Raw genomic sequence first — 19,043 nt, forward strand, 5'->3', positions numbered from 1 at the left:
TGTGTCTGTACACAATTTTATTGTAAACGAATAAGTTATACTCCAGTAGAATAGAGAAAATCACATTGTATAAATCATCTTTGGTATAACTTATACGCTACCACATAGCCTCTAGATCGTATTTTACAACTTCATTTACAAACCAACCGTCGTTAAGGCCGCGTAAAGTTGAACAGTCGATATAACAACCGTGTACACGTTTTGGCACAGTTATCATGTGAACTAATGAAATATGTTTCAAAATGTCAATAATCGCCTGCAGCTATTTCTCCGTCTCTCGCAACGTTATAGAAAAAGTTTCGTAAAAAATAGTTATAAAAAGATTGGTTACAGCATTACAATCGTATAAAATAGTATCTATACAAACGAATTTTCACCAATATAAAACTAGATTATATACAGTAGGTTCTAATCTTTGTCTCGATGCATTAAATTTGCCGAAGCAATTTAAACATAAGGCACCATATTTTTTTCGTTAAAATGTACAATGAGTCGAATACCCGTACAGTGAACTTGAATCAAATATAATCTTATTATGTAATAACATGTTTTATAAAAAATGTCACGAACCTAACTATATTACCGCTACCATTTTTTATTTTTCCATAAATCTATAAAACAATGTATCATATGATTCAATTGGTCCGGGCAGTCAGTCATAGGCGTATGGCCGGCTGATGGTATCGCCTCCAGAAAAGCTTTCAGCATGGTCTGAAAAATTTTAAAAGAAAACTACAATTAGCATATTCTATCGAGAATCGCAGCGTGAAACATGTAAATGAAATCACATCTTTGTCATTTACGATCATGAAAATAATTCTCCAAATAAAATTGATTTTTCTCAATATCATTCTTTTAGAGACGATTTGAAATCCATAAACGCGTTCTTTTTCAATAAAATGTTATTTTGAATACTTACACTATTTGATGCACTTTGCGACCCACAATGAACGCAAATTTAAATATTTCCAAAAAATACTCGCTTCTAAAAAGTCTATAATCCCATTGGAAAAACGTCAATAATTCCTTTCTCCTTTTACGCTGAAATTCTTCTTCTCCCATCAAATATTTTTCACGCGTTATTGTTAAATTTCAAATTTATATTAATGTAGACCACGGAAATATTCGGACATTTTTTAATACAGAATAATTTTTAAAACATTAAACCAAATGACTTGAATTTTTTAAATTGCTAGAGAGACTCTAGTTTACTAAACAATCACCGAAAAAATTTTGCAAAAATTAAAATTGAAATGGCAAGAAAGACAAAAAAAGGTATATTTTTTAACTTTTTTCTTTGAACGCATAATTTAATTTTAAACATTGTTGTAAAAATTTCATCGAAATCAGTTAACGTTTTTATAATCTCTAAATAATTAAAGATTATGGAAATAACAGGTTTCTGTTATACTTCGGTACACTGGTGTCCCAATATGTTTATGTCCGACTTGAACCATTTATTTAAGTATGAATGTAATGATCGAGAAACACGCTTGCAATCACACATTGTTTTATATAAAAGGACAACTTCAATGAAATCTAATCCAAAGTTCATTGTTTCTCGCACTGTTCTTTTGTTTTTGCATTCAATTCATCACCAAGTGGCGAATGATATTGAAAAAATGTGAAACAGATGAAATTCAAATTAAAAAATAATATACTTAAAAACATACCCGTTCCATTTGGCATTCCTGCACCAGTGACACTTTATTGTCCCTTAAACCATGTATAAGAAGCGTCGGCGTGCATATCCTTCTATGGAAAACGTAGTCACCATCCGGCCAAATCATGCCGTCCAAAACATATTTCATGTGCGAGGGCCATTGTTCCGGTGGCTCGGGGCCACAGTAAGGGTGTTGTCGGCCCCTCGCTGAATATAATATGTCTCTGTGAAGGCCACACATTAGGAAAGGTGCGAGGATCGCTCTGAGGCAACAGTGACCGGCGCTTTCGGTGCTCGGCGCTGCTAAAGGAGTTGGTCCACCTCCGGATATTAAGACTAGCTGATGTATATTACTATCGTATTTACAGGCCAAGGCGGCAGCAAAACTGCATCTGTGACAAACGAAATTAGCAAAATCTTAAACTTTGTCACTGTACGGTACAGCAATATTCAATATGTATTCAACTCGAGGGCTATACGTATTGACATGGATTTCTTCATGTTGTAGTTACAATAAAGGTTCTTCGTGATACGCGTTATACCGGATGAGTCATGTAACTCTTTCCTAATTTCTCTTCCTGTTGTATAAAAAAAAAAGATATTTGAATTTTAGTGTCTTTTTTAGAACATCTTTAGAGCATTCAGACTGAAGGTCGTATTTTTGAACGCCAACTTTAGATAGGTGAGTGCCAAAACTATGCATCGCTAAAATTCAAATATCTTCTAAACCAATGATAGACAATATGTATTCGAAGTCAGAAGGTATGATTGAAACAATTTTTCGAATACTATAAGTGGGCGAAAATTGCTCACAAAGGTGGGTCTGTATCATCGTCAGCCCATCGTATCATTGACTTTCGTATAGTTGGGGTGATGTTCGGTACTAGTTCGGATAATAAGGGCTCAGCTAGGAGTTCTAAAACCGGGCATTGACAAAAATTTCGTTCGCGTAAATAGAGTTCAGAAAAAGCTCTACTCTAACATAATAATGGAAGTTTCTTGTAAAGGCTGAGTTCGCAAATTTCTAAAAGGAACTAAGAGCGTTTCAAAATCAATCAACCCTCGGCCTGCCAATTCTGGGTCACTCTAAAGTACGTAAACAATGTTACGCTCGCTAAACGCAGTTGCTGCAAGTATTCAGCATAGAGGCGAACAGGGCAGTCTTGTATTAGAAAACTACTATTGTGTGTATACATTGTGAAAATGATGAATAAAAAAATAATTTTCCTGCATTTTGCATTCATTTTTTTATCTTACCTGTCCTTTATATGTATAATAATTGGACTACGGATTTTATGCATTTATGACAAAAATGAGCAGACCAAATGAAAAATAGCAAAATCATTTAAACAATTTGAAGATATTATTGCATTGCTGTCTACTCACCAATATTATTAAGAAAAGGAATAAATTTTTATGCAGTTCCTATATCTTGCAATTAATGAGGACTATTTTTATCTTGCATAAAGATCCGCACAGTCTGATAATAATACATAATTTTCACAGAAAAACTAACTAAGTCCAAAAATACCCAGCGTTAGTTTCCTGCGTCCTGGTGGAAGGTCGTGTTTCCGAGGACTAATTGCTTTCCCCGAAGTTTACGTACTTCGTGGCCAAGTTCGCAAGAGTTATTCTCATTGTTAATCGTTTCACAACATCACAGAGTAATAAACGCGTCATTTGCAATCAAGTTTACATTTTGTTTGTAATTTTTTACATTCATTCATTTCATCATTTGTATGCGAACTTATATAAATTACTTCAACGAGATAAAAATATATTTTTGTTTTCCATGTCAATGTGTTTATATAATTTAAAACAAACGATAAAACAATTTTAAAAAGAGATTTGGAATGGAACCTCTTTTCGTTATTAAATTCTAGCGCGGCAATTCCGTGATTAACGGTATCACGGAATTTTCTTGGAACGAAATATTTTCTGTACACTATTACGAGTTAAGGGATATCTATATTTAATAAATTCAATTTAATATAATAGCATACATCATGTGTTCGTCTTAACGTTATAGGGCAAGAGATTAATTTCTCTTCTAGACAACCAAGTATGTAATTTTCCTACAATTCATACCAAGGTGTTAGAACGTTCGCCACATTCTCAGGTAAATACCACAATCCGGGTAGGACATGTGTTAATTTTTGTAATGCAATCGCGTAACGGCTACTGAACTATACGTGGTTTGTGAACTTAACCAACTGCCTACGTATGCATATCGTGTTGCAATGTCGCGCGAAGAATTAATGCAACTCTCCTCATTGTTACGGCATCGCTTCGCGTAGGTCGCGATTACCGCACAAGAGTTAGCGACTATTGGTGGTGTACACAATAAACTCGAAGACTTTTCCCAATATTCACGTATCAGCTGTTTCAGATTCGTTTGTTATCTTTGACAGACAAATATTTAAGCAACACTGTTTCAATTACTCGCTGATGATATTCTTTATTTCTACCATCATCTTTGTCATCGTCGAGTTCAATCGACTCGTCGATTCAGTATAGGAAACTCCTTCTCTTCTGTAGAATCGTGTAGGATTATGTATGACGTTGGGTCGGTAAGTGTTTGCGTTGCATTTTGCTTCCAGGCTGCGGCATATGTCATGCAGCCCTTGCAGTTCGTTGGCTGATTCTCATCACAGTTGAGACACTTTACGTGCTTGTCCCAGATTTTCCTTCTCCGGTCGACTGTACGATAGTATCCCGCACACTTTACACACCTTGCTTATCTGGAGCAATATTTTTCTGCGTGGCCGTATCTTTGGCATCTTTTACATTGATCTACTTCCTTTCTCATGCGTGATGGTTCAACTGCAATTTTGATATCTTGCAATTTTTTAACGGTACAGATTTCCTTGTTGCTCTGGTTAGATATTACATCAGATTTGGCTCATTCTTTGCGACTCGAACGCCAAACACATTTTTTAGAGTGCTAGAACGTCAAATCCCCAGTGTAATATCCTGTTAGAAGCTATATATATATATAAACAAACTAAACCTCAACGTGGTTGCTACTGGCGAGCTCACATATTGGCACACGCACATAAAGTGCAGCACCGACTTTTTGGACTTCTTCGTAACGAAGGGAATGAGCGAAGGATTATTCACCATCCACTCTTGCTTCGACTTATAGTTATACAGTTATTAATTTATAGTACATATCTAGTATCAAAAACTCCTAATACGTTTCTTCACAATGGGCCTTCGTTTTCGAGACATTCTGTACGCACATAGTAAATGAATCATTTAACACTCTTTAACAGAACAAGTACAGTAATGTCTCTCTTCTCGGCGCAACTTGAGTATGCCAATCCCGGCGCCGAGATATTGCTACGGCCCTGTAATTTATCGATTTTCTCGCTATGCTAAAATTCGATGGCGTTGGTGAACACACGTAGGCTCGTCCTCAAAATGATGTCGCTTCTCCCGTCCCAGCAAATTTCAAATATGGAACTCTTCATTCACGGCCGTCTTCGTTTCCTTCTGCCTTCCATCCGTGTAAAGCTTTCCTAGTCCCGGTGTCTAACGTAGGCTTGAATAGCACAACTTTGGTGATACAGTAATGTCTCTCTAATTGATGCCCAGATTGGCCACAAAAATGGACAATTTATAATATAGTTATAAATTGTCCGCAATTATAAAAACAAGCCGCAAGGCTCGAATAATCGTATCTCCTCTTCCCAAATTATCCATTTTAGTGGACAATCTGAGCGTCAGTAAGGGAGACATTACTGTATTTTCTTTCGAAAAACATATGAACATACTTTCTTTGACCTTGCCTTGAATATTTCATATGTTAAAAATCGGTTTTTGTAATGCTTTTTTTCGCAAATAAAATAAGTTACATATTACGTATAATGAATAAGAATGGTCTAAAGCATGTCGTGTTTGGTATCATTTTAATTGGAAAAATGTGACCAATGTATTAAAAAAATTTTCATGTATAAAAAATTAGAAATAAAAAAGTTAAGTCATCGTTTTTATTCTATCATTACAATGTTGTAGACCGGCTGTCTCCGATGCTGACCGCTGCCTTACATACATAGTATACAACATAGTTTCGCTCGACTCGAGTTTCGTTCTCTCTCTCTCTCTCTCTCTCTCTCTCTCTCTCTCTCTCTCTCTCTCTCACGAGGTGTCGGCAACAATAAAGGCGAGCCGTGAGGCTCGAAGAAATCAATCCTGCTTACTACTCTCGACACTTTAGAATTCGGTCCCGGCGACAGATAGGGAGACATTACTGTAGTGAGTAAGTCGATGGAGCAATTGACTAGAAAGCTGTAGATAGTAGGTAAAAAAAAAAAGAAAAGAAAGAAAAAAATTATAACAACGACGAAATTCGAATCTATTACCTACAGCTTTCTACTTAACCGCCCTATCGACTTATCTACAATTTGTTCTGCTGAAGTGTTAAATAATTCATTTACTAGGTGTGTACAAAGCTTTAAATAAAAATATCTCGAAAACGAAGGTCTATTATGAAGAAACGTATTAGGATTTTTTGATACTGTCACCTTGCAAGCACCCGTTAAAATCGAAGTCGGACAATCGAGGTCCTTCTCTTGTTAGTAATTATTAACGAGAAGTTTTTAGTTTGAAAGAGAATCTTGCATGTGATTACGTGTATTCTAATCGCCCATTTTAAACTGAACGTATGAATCACTAGGAAAAAACGTCGAGATACCATATTAAGATGTTTATGTCACTTCGTCGTTTAAATTCTTTAGAAATTACGGAAGCATGGAATGTATGCGATATAATTAGAAATCAGACGGAAATGTTGATCACTATGCAACGATGCAATAACCAAGTAGCTATATCGGGAAAACCGAAAGTATTCACTATTACGTCTTGCCTTAACATATTTAACCATGCTCATAAAGTCGTGGATATCGTCATAAAATTTCTTTACACCCCTTTAAAACTTTAAACCAAATAGGGGAGACGTCCCAATTTGTAATCAAATTTCTTTTCCCCGTAATAAGAACAGAGAAATAAGAAATATTTAAAATGGCGATAATTTGCGAGTCGTTACAAACGCCAGGATTTGCCTTAATTGTATTTTGAAAATAACTGCAGAGTTAATCATCGATGAATAATTCACTGTGAATACAGAATATTTGATTTATTTCTTTGTTCCGATTAAGGGAAAAGAAATTTAAATGATAAAATCGTGTAAAAATTGATTAATCACTCTGATCCATCCAAAAAGTCTCAAGAATTTAGATATTAAATGCGATTTCATATATTATCCGTTCTGTCAACCAAACGCGTGCAGCTAATTGCACACGTATCCACCTATCCAAACGTCAAGGAATTTGTAATGTTCAGATATTCGATAAGGCATAGTCTCGCTCGTAACCCGCAATTACGATACACGAGATGCTTTTAAATAGCCGAAGATAAGCTACGCGATCGCATGCGAAGTTTTTGCTAGTCAAACTTAAATAACTCTGTAATGATAAAAGGCGTGAGTCATGGACATTTTCAAACAATGTAAACAATTTTCTGTAATATCATTGTCACTATTAGTTATTTGTTTTGAATTCACGATGAGATCCTTTAATTTTAAATAAAAATTGTTCGTTATAATTGGTCTATGCATTTTTATGTATAATCAGATTTTTCGAAAATATGCTATAAAAATAAAACTTCGTATTTCGCTTCTTATTCGATTCTTGTGCACCGTCACTCTATACTAGAATCATGATTGTTGAAACTAATTGTTTGGACTATTTTATAAATATTGTTAATGGAGAAAAATTTAGTAATTGTTTTCTTAATACTTTCAAGGTTTCCGAAGTTGACGACTAAGTTCTTCTTTTTCACACTAATTCGTTAATGCTAAATACATAATAATGCAAAACGTCAGCTACCAAAAAAAAATATTGATTTATATGAAAAAGGAGGAAAATAGGTAAAATGTAAACGTTACGTATAAATACACATTTGTCTGCGTCGCTAATTTAGCGGTAATTGAAATCTCCATTCTGCAATCCATAGATCAGTGTTGTGATAGATATTTTACTAATTTTTCAAACTGTTGCTTATATAATACTACCTTCTTTTGTTTACCAGAGCATAACGTGCTTTCAATAGAGTTACCGAACTTTTGGCATTACTTAACCCCAGTTACAGCGTGTGTAGAAGGTATAGTACATCTCACACTCAGATTTTATTACCTCCCATTGCTGCTCTTATGCGACAATCAATCATGTCCTATAGTATTGTACTTATCGTGATCGCTGCTTTTATACGATACAAAACTTCTTAATTTTCAACGTTATAACGTATTTTTAATTTAAACATATCTTTTGTAAAAATTGAACAACAAAAGAACATGAATATAAAAAATGCTATTCATTAGTGAAACGAAAAATGTGTTTTTCACGAGTGAAAGCTCATACGAGTGACTGCTATAATAATAAGAATAGTTAACATATTAACTGGCACAGTCACGTCCATAAAAGACCCACAAAATCAAAACGGTTGTTTTAATGGCACAGGCCCACACTGATTTTGGTGTTAAATATTTCAAATTTGATTTTATGCTGCTCGGTTCCCTATTTTAGCTCTAGTCAACAAGACATTAAATAAATAAAATTTTAACATATATATAATTATTACTTTATTTTACCTAAAGAAAATGTTTACGCGATTTTCTAGAGTAAGTTTTGCTCGACGCAAATGTTCTCTCAGTGTACACAATAAAGTCTTCCCTAATTAACGAAAATGGATAATTTGGGGAGAGATGATTATTCAAGACTTGCGGCTCGTTTTTATAGTTACCGACTGTCAACAACTATAAAGACGTATCTCCTCTTCTCAAATTGTTCATTTTTGTTCACAATCTGAGCGTCAATTGGGGAGAATTTACTGTATTTTGCACACGGAGAAACCGATCTATGAGAAGCCAGTCGGGGCTAGCGTTTTCATTTTGTTGATAGAAATCAAGTACTATTTTTTTAAAATGTATAGCACTTTTCAACTTATCTACAACAAATGTAGTTTCTGAGTATTTAGACTGCTTAACCAGTCGAACTAAAAATGTGACTTAGCTATATTAAGAGATTTCACAATTGATTTTACTGAATATCCTTCCTATTTTATTTTCTCTATCACATTTCATATTTTATTGGTATTAACAAAGTTTCATTTTTCAGGTAATGTATTTGAACTGAAAGAGAATAACAAAATAGAGCTTTTTTAAACAATGTTTTAAACAGCTTTTTAAACAGATTTTTTAACACATTTCAGAATTACAGTAAAATTTTCAAAGGTACAGTTACCGAAGGAATGTCCCTCTATATTAACAAATAAATTAGAGACCTAAACAATAATTAGAATAATATTTATGAAAAGACAACGAACTGTATTGTTCGTCAAGAAATATTTGTTGAAATGCGGTAGAAAAGAAATTGTAATAACGATAATACGAAAAACGTTTCGAGAAATTGACGAAAATTGTACTTTAACTGTCGACAAAATTCAATCGCGTATTACCACTATGTTTGATACGATAACGATTCGTTGCTGCAAAACTTTTCAGAATATTTACAATGTCCATTTCAATACGTGTCCCTTTCGTAACACCTGTCGCCTACATACGCATGCATATATGTAAATAAAAGTTTGATTCAAATACCGGTAAAAGATAAAAATCGAAAATAATAAACGAAAGCAGAGAAAAGTGTACATACCCGTAATTGTGCGCAACTAGGACGCACTTCTGTCCAGGCTTGAAGGCGTAATTGCATAGGATCGCGTCAAGATCCTTTAGGAGTTTGTTAAAGTGATAATCTCTGGACCGACTAGGTGCCGAACTCATGCCATGTCCCAGCATATCCGGAGCGATGCAAGGGTAGCCCAGAGCGGAGAAATAACGAAGCTGATGCTCGAAGATCTCCGCGGATGAGCCGAATCCGTGAATGAACACGATCATGGGTTTCCGGTTTCTCCTAAAGGTGACCAAATCACGGGGATTCTGTTCGTAGCCGGTGTCCGGCCACATCTTTTTGTAATCTTCGAGCTCGATGGAAGACACTTCCTTCTTAAGCTGTAACGGCGGCGGTTTTTCGTTCCCGTTGCTCCTCACCGTGGACTCGTTCGACTCGTCCGGACTCACGCACAACTTTTCCCAAAGCTTCGACATCGCGTTGCCCTTTTTGTGTCTCAAGGACGGCTCGTTGGCGTTGTCCTTGAATTCCAGCCGCAAATTCTCGAAACTGGGCTCGCTAACAATTTCCTCTAGCTCCTTGAGATCCACCGCTGGTTCTCTACCCTCAAGATTATCCGTCGAGATATCGATTCCCCCGGCAGTTTGAACGCTCGGATCCTGCGGCTCGCCGCTTTCCGCATCATTCTTCCCAGTGACCTCCGATCCCTCGGTGCCTCCATCGTTGCTCAGCTGCTTGCCACTTCTCGGAATCACCTCCTCGTCCGTTCTCTTTGTCGGCTGGCCCCGAGGATCGTCGTCCTGGCCACCTGTGCTGCACAAATCCTCCCAACTGTTCCTCAGAGGCAACGATCTGCCGAGTTTCTCATCGATGATCTTCAGCAAGGACTGCTCCAGGCTGGGCTCCTGATCCGGCTGGAACTCGATCGTCTCGACGCTGTTTATCCCTGAATCGATGCAATCCAATTGCTCCAAGGTGACTTCCGTGCCGGCCGATCGACGCAAGTAGAAGTCCAAGGAGTCTGGATCGATCGTGGAACCGATGAACCCGCGATTCACATATCCCTCCTCCTCGTTACTCGATATTTCACTCTTGCATTCGGATTCTTTCTGCTTCTCGTCGATCGTATCTGGATGGAAGGAGAAGCTGATATCGTTGAACGTTTCCTCGTTACCGGTGTACCTTTCGCTCGTAAATTTTCCATTATCCGAGGTCCCTCTAGTTTCGTCCGATCGCGGCTGCGAGTCCTTGGGTTTCGAATCCGATAAGTCCTTCGTGATACAGCTTTCAGCGCCGGCGATGTATTTCACAGTGTCGTCGAGAATCTCTTCGAGAAGCACGTTGATATACTTCTCTAAATCCTTGACAATCTTATTTTTGATCGTTTGCTCATCCACCTGTTGATCGCTTAGGATCGTCTCCTCGATGCTCGTTGCGTCGTTCCCATCTGCTTTTGGTTGTTCATTCTCAGGTACTTTCAACCTCTGCAAATTCATCGAGACCCTCTGCTCCAATTCCTCGATCGCCCGCTCGTTTTTGTCGGCTTCACAGAGGCTCGTTCTAATTCTATTTAACTCCGCAGATATGATTTGTTCCTCGGTGGTGCTCAAGCGCCGGGACTGTCGAAACGAACACCTACAGTTACCAGACGAATGCGGTCTTCGGGACCAACGGGTGAAGAAATTGTCGGCAACCGATTCGGGCCTATCGTTGGTGTTCTCGTAAAACCAACCGCTCTTCAAGGTCGGCCTCAACACTCGCAAGGTTCGACGTGGTCCAACTATGAAAAAGTCGCAGTCGGGAAACTCCACTTTGCCTGGGCCCACTCGATTTCGGTTTCTCCAGTACTCGAAGAATTTCGCGTACCAGGGTGCCCCTGGTACCGCTTCGTCTATCTCCGCGGCCATATTTAGAGAACGATTCGCAACTTTTAACGACCATAAAGAACGATCGTTCCGAAGGTATTTATCAGCGGACCCGGTACTCTGCACACTTCTCTGTTGAAAGAAATAGAGAAAATTCCTTGGTGACGAGTGTTCATCGAGACAAACAAAAGTTTCGAATCTTCCTTCTTTACAGAACTGCCGAGTTTCAAACTTCTGTCTGCCTACAAACTGCTGTGCAACAATCCAAGAACGTCGAGAAGAATTTTAATGACTACAGATTCTAGTTCTTCCAAACCTAAGGAAACGACCTACCCAAGTTTTCCGTGTAATTCTTCCAATTCAACCGATTTGGAAGCTTCTCGTGCGGTACGAAGAATATTTTGTAAAAGCATTCCGACCGTACGCAGTCAAACAAATATGTGTCATTCTTAAACGTGAAAGTAATCATCGGCAATCGCTTCGATGCGTATTTGTTGAAAGATACGTGTAGAAATAGAATGTTATCTTTCTGTTCTTATTTCCATTTTTGCACACGGTCGTCGAAAGTGTTGTCCATTAACGTGTCATTGCTTCCAGCATATTTGCACAATTTCGTTTCACCGACTGCGTTCCACTGGAGTGCATTCGTAGCCTTGCAACACTTTTCCTGCAGTCCCCGCAATCGTTGCTTGGTCAGACGCGATTTCCCCGTGAAATACGAAAGTAACATTTCGTGTGGCTCCCTGTATTAAGTAGTTCACGGAACGGCGAATCACCGATGATCGTTCCACTGTTGACGCATCTAATTGCTATCTTCGCCACTTCACCTACGGAGAACAAGTTTAGTTTGAATTTGTTCACATCGCTGGACACCGTATTCTCAATAATAGGTAGTATGTGTATAAATCTACAGATTTTAATTAATAATAAATTGATGGTTAGTATATATATATATATATATATATATGTATAGGGTACAATAAAACAAGACATTGTATTTCGAGCGAAAATTTCCTATTTTCGTTACAGTTTTCGCTCGAACGTGTTGTCAACAGTTGTTAATGATTTTTAAATCATCAAAGCACGAAGATCGTTCAAAAGACAATTTTTTCATATAAAAGACAGTCTTTATCTTTTGAAAATGTGTAAACTATAGTCAGAGTTGGCCAAATTTTATTTTAAATAATAAATAGCAAGTCGGAAATTAAATTAATATTTAATTTTCAAATAATAATTACATTTTTTATTTAATTAAAAAATCATTTAAATAGTTTCACGAATAATTTATTTATTATTTCTTACTTGAAAATAAAATGTTATTTTTATTTGAACTTTCGGGGAAATACAAATAAAAAATAATTTTTGCTTCAACTTTCGTCTGTTGTATATTATATCATGTTATCTTCCATTCGAATTTTGATGAAAACCAAATAATAAATAGTTTTTGTTTATTTTTCGTATGTCTTATAATAATTATGGCTGTACTTCCGAGAGAGATCTGTCGCCGATCAAGGTGGCATTATGAGAGCGTATAGGAAGGTGGGAGAAGAGCTTCAGGAATTTAGTAGTTTTCAAGATGGGGTAGATGTTCTAGTTTCTGTGCCTCCAGATTGAAAATGTATAGAAAAAGAAAAGTTTCGCAGTAAATTCTCCCTAAATTTCCTTTAGCTTGTAAACAAAAATGGACAATTGGGGCATATTTACTGTATATGCATATAAACTGATGATCCATATTTTTTTATTATGTTTACTTAGCAACTTGTAAGATTCATAGATAGGTATCAATTTATATACAAAGCTTTGTTTTTTCTATACGTTTCTAATCTGGGGCACGGAAACTGCGACAGGCACGGAAACTGGGACATCTATCCTACTCACAAGAAACTTTTAGTGCTAGAAATTCTACTAAGTTCACTAACATATTGAATGACGCCTATTCAAACATTACTAATGCATGCATTTTACTTGTGGTCATCAATGTGGCCATTTGCCTGCAACGGGAACGTCCTCGCATCCACCTCCCCTTTCCCTGTTTAGTCTACAGTGGGAAGTTTGTAATGGATTTCGGGGGGTTGTAGGCAAATGGTCGGACACACTGGTGGTCATGGACCTAAGAATATTCATAAAGATTAGGTCGCAGAAAAGGGGGTGGAACGTGAAAATTCACGGTAAAGGAAGATTACATGCACTTCGGCTATTTTCGTGCATTCTTGATTATATTCGAGTGGTAGCATGGACCTAGTTGGTCCATACTGGGAATCGAACGGAGTCGAATAGTTTCGAATGATTCCTCAGTCAAATCGAATGTATATTCTTATGCATACTCTTAGGTCCATGACCACCAGCGTGACCGATCATTTGCCAGCAACCCTGAAATCCACTACAAACCTCCGACTGTAGACTGGTAAGGGAAAGTGCGGACGCGAAGGACACCCTTGTTGCAGGCAAATGGTCCACATGTATGTAAATATCTCTGAAATCAGGCTCTCTCTCTCTCTCTGTTCCGTATAAAATAGATATCTCTTTTAGAAGTTCACCCGTTATAGTGGCCGCCGGCAAAAGTGGGGGGCCCCTGCTGACCCACACACCGCGATGAAGCGTAGGTATACACAGGATTCATTGTAATAGTAGCTTAGATTTTTAATTAATATCTTGAAAACTACTAAATGCCCGAAGCTAATATTTTATATTTGAGATCCGTTCACCTCCCCCTCACCCTTCCAAATGCCAACTTGATCGACGGCAGGTCTCTTTTGGAAGTTTGCCTGTAAATATTAATTTTCATTTATTATTATTCGAGCACTTGAGTCTTTCTTCGTGAACCCAATAATTATCGCCTAGAGCGATGACATATGCTCGACTCTTTGTGCCGAATAAATAATAAATACATAATAAGTAATTAAACGATAATTGATAAGTAACAATTGAAATTATATTTATAAATAACAAATAAATTTTATTATTTACATTTACAAATAACAAATGATATTTCATTGAAATAATCATTTCAATGAACATTTACTTAAATAATGCCCAACACTAACTGTAATTCTACTGAAAAATAAAACTAATAGCACCAATGTGTACAACAAGCCTCCTAATTTATGCTTTTACTAAATTGTAGTAAGCAGTGCTCAATGTCAATTTTTCGTGAAATTAGTAATGATTAACTAAATGATGATAGCGATAATCAAAGGTTTTTCGACCATCCCTATTTAGAATATCTTATCTCGTCAGTAAGTATGTATAATTTTTTGTCGTTTCTTCTTTCGCTACGCTTATAATTTTACAATGTTAACAATATAATCCCTTTATCCAGCTGTCAATGAAGATCTTTGTTTCAGTTTTATTCGTGTAATATTCTCACATGTCTGGACTATACGACGAGCGTTTATAGGATTAGTCTCAATTCCAACTTTCCGAGAAATTTCTCGTGACACGAGGCAAGAATTTGATGCAGCACGCAAAATGTAGCACCTTTTTTCATGATTAGAAACCGTGGAGAGTCTTTTTTGTATCAAAATTACCCACATCATTCAAGAAATTGTAAATAACTTTCGACTTTACTTCGAAGACTTTGTCATTTCTGAAATTGATAAATTTTGTTTTCGTAATCCCAAAACCGGTTGTATTTCTTCTTTATTTAACACAGTTTTGACCAAAAGGATCAAGTCTAAAGATACCTTTTAAAATTCTAATTTAACACTATTTTTTACCAAAATAGTCAAAAGATACCTTTTAAAATTTTAATGTGTCACTATTAATAATGTATCACCTTATAAGAGCGAATATTTATATTGCTTCGAAAGTCGACTGTCTGCATAAAAACTATTACTGTATGACTCGGAATCCGAAAAATATTAAAAATCCAAAAAACATCCTTGATAGACAAGCCTAAGTTAAATTTCAACGTTTGTAATTAAATATCATGTAACTAAAAGCTAATGTTTGTTTACTATTTATCACATATGGAAATCTATGGACACGTGTGTTATCTTTTCGTGCAAGAAAGAGCAACTCTTTAAAAAACGAGTTTCTGAAAGAAAAAATAATTTTCTATTGTGTTTTGCAATCGAAACAGAACATTTTTATTTTCCTTACAAATTCATAGTCCACATATTGTCTTATATCTTCCAATGTTTTTTTCTGCTTGCATACATTTTTATTGAGTTCTTTATACCGTCGTGTCATATTAACATTTAAATAAATTAGTCGAGTAATTGTTAATAATTTAGATCAAATATACAAAGTTTTCGAAAAATTATTTCACATTTCATGAAACTCATCAGAGCGCATATAATAACACTTCTTTCGAAGAAATACAATTGCTATAATTATCTACAAGAAATAGACCAATTGTTACGTTGCATTTTAATTTCGTTTCGCGGAATAGAATCAAATATTTTTTTAGCAAAATTTCAAGGTAGCATTTATTGCTTTTAAATTGTGTACAGTTTTTGTTAACATTGTGTAATAAGCAACGGTGAGACGACATTCAATAATCTTATCTAAATTGAATAAGACGTGAAATGTGCTTGCCGTGACTAAATAAACTCTTCGGAATGACCGTATTAAACTTCTTTCTATGAAGAATATTGAAAATATTTTCTATAAAATAGTGGGCTCATTCCAAAAAATGTGAGAAAGCTATATACAAAGGTTATATTTGTACAGATCAGTGTCGATAATAAATAAAATTGGCAATGAAATGGTAAAAAAATGTAATTTTCTTCGCTATTTAATTGTGAACTACCTTTAATAATAGTTGATGAAACAATATCGTACATTGTAAAATAAATTTAAGTTATTCAACTTTATGGTACATACAGACACGATTATCGTCCGACCTACGATCAACAACAAAAAAATCTATTTGACAAAACGATAACTGATACTGACAAAACTCTCCGAATTTGTTTAATTAAACACAATTATACTAACTATCGTCTTATCTTCAATGCAGTAATTATTTCTAAAACGCGTTTAAACCTTTCAACATATATAAATAAATATGTAGTTCAATTATCTGCTTGAAACCTTGGATGTGCTGTTAGTAATTGAATCCTAACAATCAAGTAATAAAAGTTCTAATTGGTATTAACAGGAAACATAGAACAATTAGAGAGGGAGGGAACTTAAAGAATAAACATTTTATTTCAAGAAATGAGAGATGAAATTTCTATTTTTATAATACCACGCAGATATTGGTACTTGCGAAACGGGGGCAAACGGTATTTAGAGGGTAAATATGTAGTTTATGAGCGAACAGATAAATGACTGGGGTATGACAAGAATGATAAGGAAGAATTGAGGCACAAAAACTAAATATAAACCATTGATAGGAAACTTTTATTAAAACATTGCTTCACATAAGGAAGTGTACACAACATTTCAAATATTCCCAAATATTCGATATCAACTTATATATTATAAATCATTTTAGAATCTAAGTTAATGTATAAAGTAGCGCTTTCAAATCCCAAACTGATTAAAGTCGAAGGTTTCCATAATTCCCGCGCAACGTAACTCAACTCAAACGCGTGTAGAGAAGTTGTTTTCCTGGATATCCTGATCAGGTTTCGCATACTTATGCTATACTATGCTGTAGCATACCACAATTAAATGTCAGATATATACACACACGTCTCTTTTTCAACGGTATGCAAATATCTTGATGGAAAGTTTGATACGCGCGCTTCCGAACTATTCCGATACGCAGAGCGAGTGTACTTTAGCTACTTTATGCCTGGCATCCTCGATACAATATAATTACATTCGCGATCCGTGTCCATTACGCAGGTTATTCGAATAAATCAACTCTTGTCACGGTGGGGCCGGTTAGTCATTGATTTACGAACATCGGCTTCGACGTGATTTTTCTTTATAAAACAGCATCTCTAGAAGTTTCTTTATAAAATTCTAGTACCGCGTTTACGAAAACTTGGCGACATAAGTAGTTCTAGAGCAACGAAACAAATAATGTTACTGGATAGCGTTTAACTGCTCCCTTTAACCTTTTAGGCACGACACGCCACTATAGCGGCTTGCTCTAGTAGCTCACTCGCTCATCGTTTGAACCAAATAATCGTCTTCGTATGCATTGTTTCACACTTCTTTTGTCTTCACATCGATTTACAACAGTCTACAGGGTGTCCCAAAAATGTCTCGCAATCCGGAAATGGCGAGTTCCTCGGATCATTTGAAGCAACTTCTTCCGTTACAAAAATTTCCTCCGAGGCACCGTTAACGAGTTATTAACGAAAAACAGTGACCAATAAGAATCGAGTACGGCTGACGCGAGGCGGCTCAGCCAACCAGCGCACGAAGCCCAGTTCCGCTCATTGGCTCGATCGCCTCGCGCCAGCTGAGCTCGCCTCTCATTGGTCACGGTTTTTCGTTAATAACTCGTTAACGGTGACTCGGAGAAAATTTTTGTAAAGGAAAAAGTTGCTTCAAATGGCCTGAGAAACCCGCCACTTTCGGATTGCGAGACATTTTTGGGACACCCAAAATTGGGACACCCTCTGTACAGTACACATCAGACTCTGCCGTCCAGAGAAATAGCCTCGCGCAGAATTCAGCCATACCTAAAAGGTTAATATCCCGTTCTTTAATATCCCTATTTCGCTGTATGCGTATATCGTGACAAAGCGAATCTTACGGCAGAAAAATCCACAATGAAAAGACAGGTCGGATGTCGAGCGTATAATTGCAAAGTCCCCTCAATCTTCTCAAATGATGTACACAGTTCGTTTAGTTGGTTTAGTAAACGCATTGCGGTAAACATCCTATTATTATACTTGCCCTTTGAACCTTGGCTGTCGAGCGGCTTTTTTTCCTTGCCGGAAACACGGTCAGCACACGTCGGGGAACCGTGATTGGTTCAAAGCGATCGCAAGCTCTTCTCATCCCCCGGTGTAAGCATGAAACCACTTGTTGCTTCTGTCAGTGATTCTCACCTCGCATCGCTGTCACTCGGGATCGCACTGAAAATTGTCTCCGGCACGGAGCACGGACCACGGAACATGAAACACGAAGCGCGGGTCACAGGACACAGCACATGGAACGCGGAGAGCCAAAGCCAGCACTCGTGTACAGCACGTATCGTATTAACGCGCGCATTAAACCGTCAATTGGCACTTCTTCTTGACGCGGACTGTTCTCGCATTCGCGTATGAAAAATCGGCAGAGTCGAGAACGTGATCCGTAAGGGGGCCCACTTTCACGAGACACGAAAGCTGCCAGAGAGGGGCACACGTCGGAAATTCATGATTACTGGCGCGATTCTTTCTTCTTTCTCCTTTCTTCGGCCAATTATTTCTTGCAGCACAATCTGGACGGACACTCTTCCGACACGCTCGGACGCGTGTCAGCCTCCACGGCGGATCTCGGAGGCGGTGAAAACATCCGCGAGGAAACCGTGTTACCGAACGCACAGAGAAATCCGAAGAGCCTGTCGTCACCGAAGCACTCCGTGTCGCAGAACCGCGTCGACTGTATGCACGACGAGGTGGCGCGCATTTTCGTGGGCGTGGGGCGGTGAATTAAAACGGGAAAATTAAAGACGATTGACATTGAACTGCCGCACGTCAGGTCACGGCGGCCATTGCGCGTCCCGAGGCACACGCACGCCGCGCACACGAGAGAGCGCCACCCCACTTCGAGTGCTTCTCAACAACTCCTCAATTCTACATGGTGTCTTCAACAATTCTACGCCCGAATACAATACGCTCCGCGACAAAGAGACAGCGCGCTACATATATGAATATTAGGATTTCTAATTTTTCAATCAACATACAGATCTGAGCACATTTGAAATGATATTAT

At 37.3% G+C, this 19,043-nt stretch overlaps 1 protein-coding gene across 2 annotated transcripts; it reads right to left on the reverse strand.

The window, feature by feature from the left end:
* Positions 1–2: 2 nt before the first annotated feature.
* LOC117225191 (uncharacterized) lies at positions 3–18,835 on the reverse strand. 2 transcript variants are annotated; one of them, XM_033478529.2, is made up of 5 exons: positions 18,021–18,835; positions 11,550–12,043; positions 9,376–11,348; positions 1,674–2,055; positions 3–711 (listed from the first exon to the last, which is right to left on the reverse strand). In XM_033478529.2, exons 3-5 carry the CDS (start codon positions 11,256–11,258, stop codon positions 586–588), a joined length of 2,391 nt encoding a protein of 796 aa, XP_033334420.2. In that variant the 5' UTR covers positions 11,259–11,348; positions 11,550–12,043; positions 18,021–18,835; the 3' UTR covers positions 3–585. The 2 variants fall into 2 exon arrangements, with proteins under 2 accessions (XP_033334420.2, XP_076383241.1); XM_076527126.1 differs by having other exon boundaries at positions 9,376–12,043.
* Between the last annotated feature and the right edge of the window lie 208 nt (positions 18,836–19,043).

The sequence above is a fragment of the Megalopta genalis genome, chromosome 17 (genome assembly GCF_051020955.1).
Source record: "Megalopta genalis isolate 19385.01 chromosome 17, iyMegGena1_principal, whole genome shotgun sequence".
In the NCBI taxonomy this organism is placed as follows: Eukaryota; Metazoa; Arthropoda; class Insecta; order Hymenoptera; family Halictidae; genus Megalopta; species Megalopta genalis.

Bases quoted from the DNA above. Each gene is read 5' to 3' on its own strand.
- LOC117225191 (XM_033478529.2), bottom strand. From the start codon at position 11,258: ATGGCCGCGGAGATAGACGAAGCGGTACCAGGGGCACCCTGGTACGCG. The intron at 2,056-9,375 runs GTATGTACACTT...CGTTTGTCACAG, and splicing joins CTAGTTGCGCACAATTACGG to ATGCAGTTTTGCTGCCGCCT. The intron at 712-1,673 runs GTATGTTTTTAA...AAAATTTTTCAG, and splicing joins AGGAATGCCAAATGGAACGG to ACCATGCTGAAAGCTTTTCT.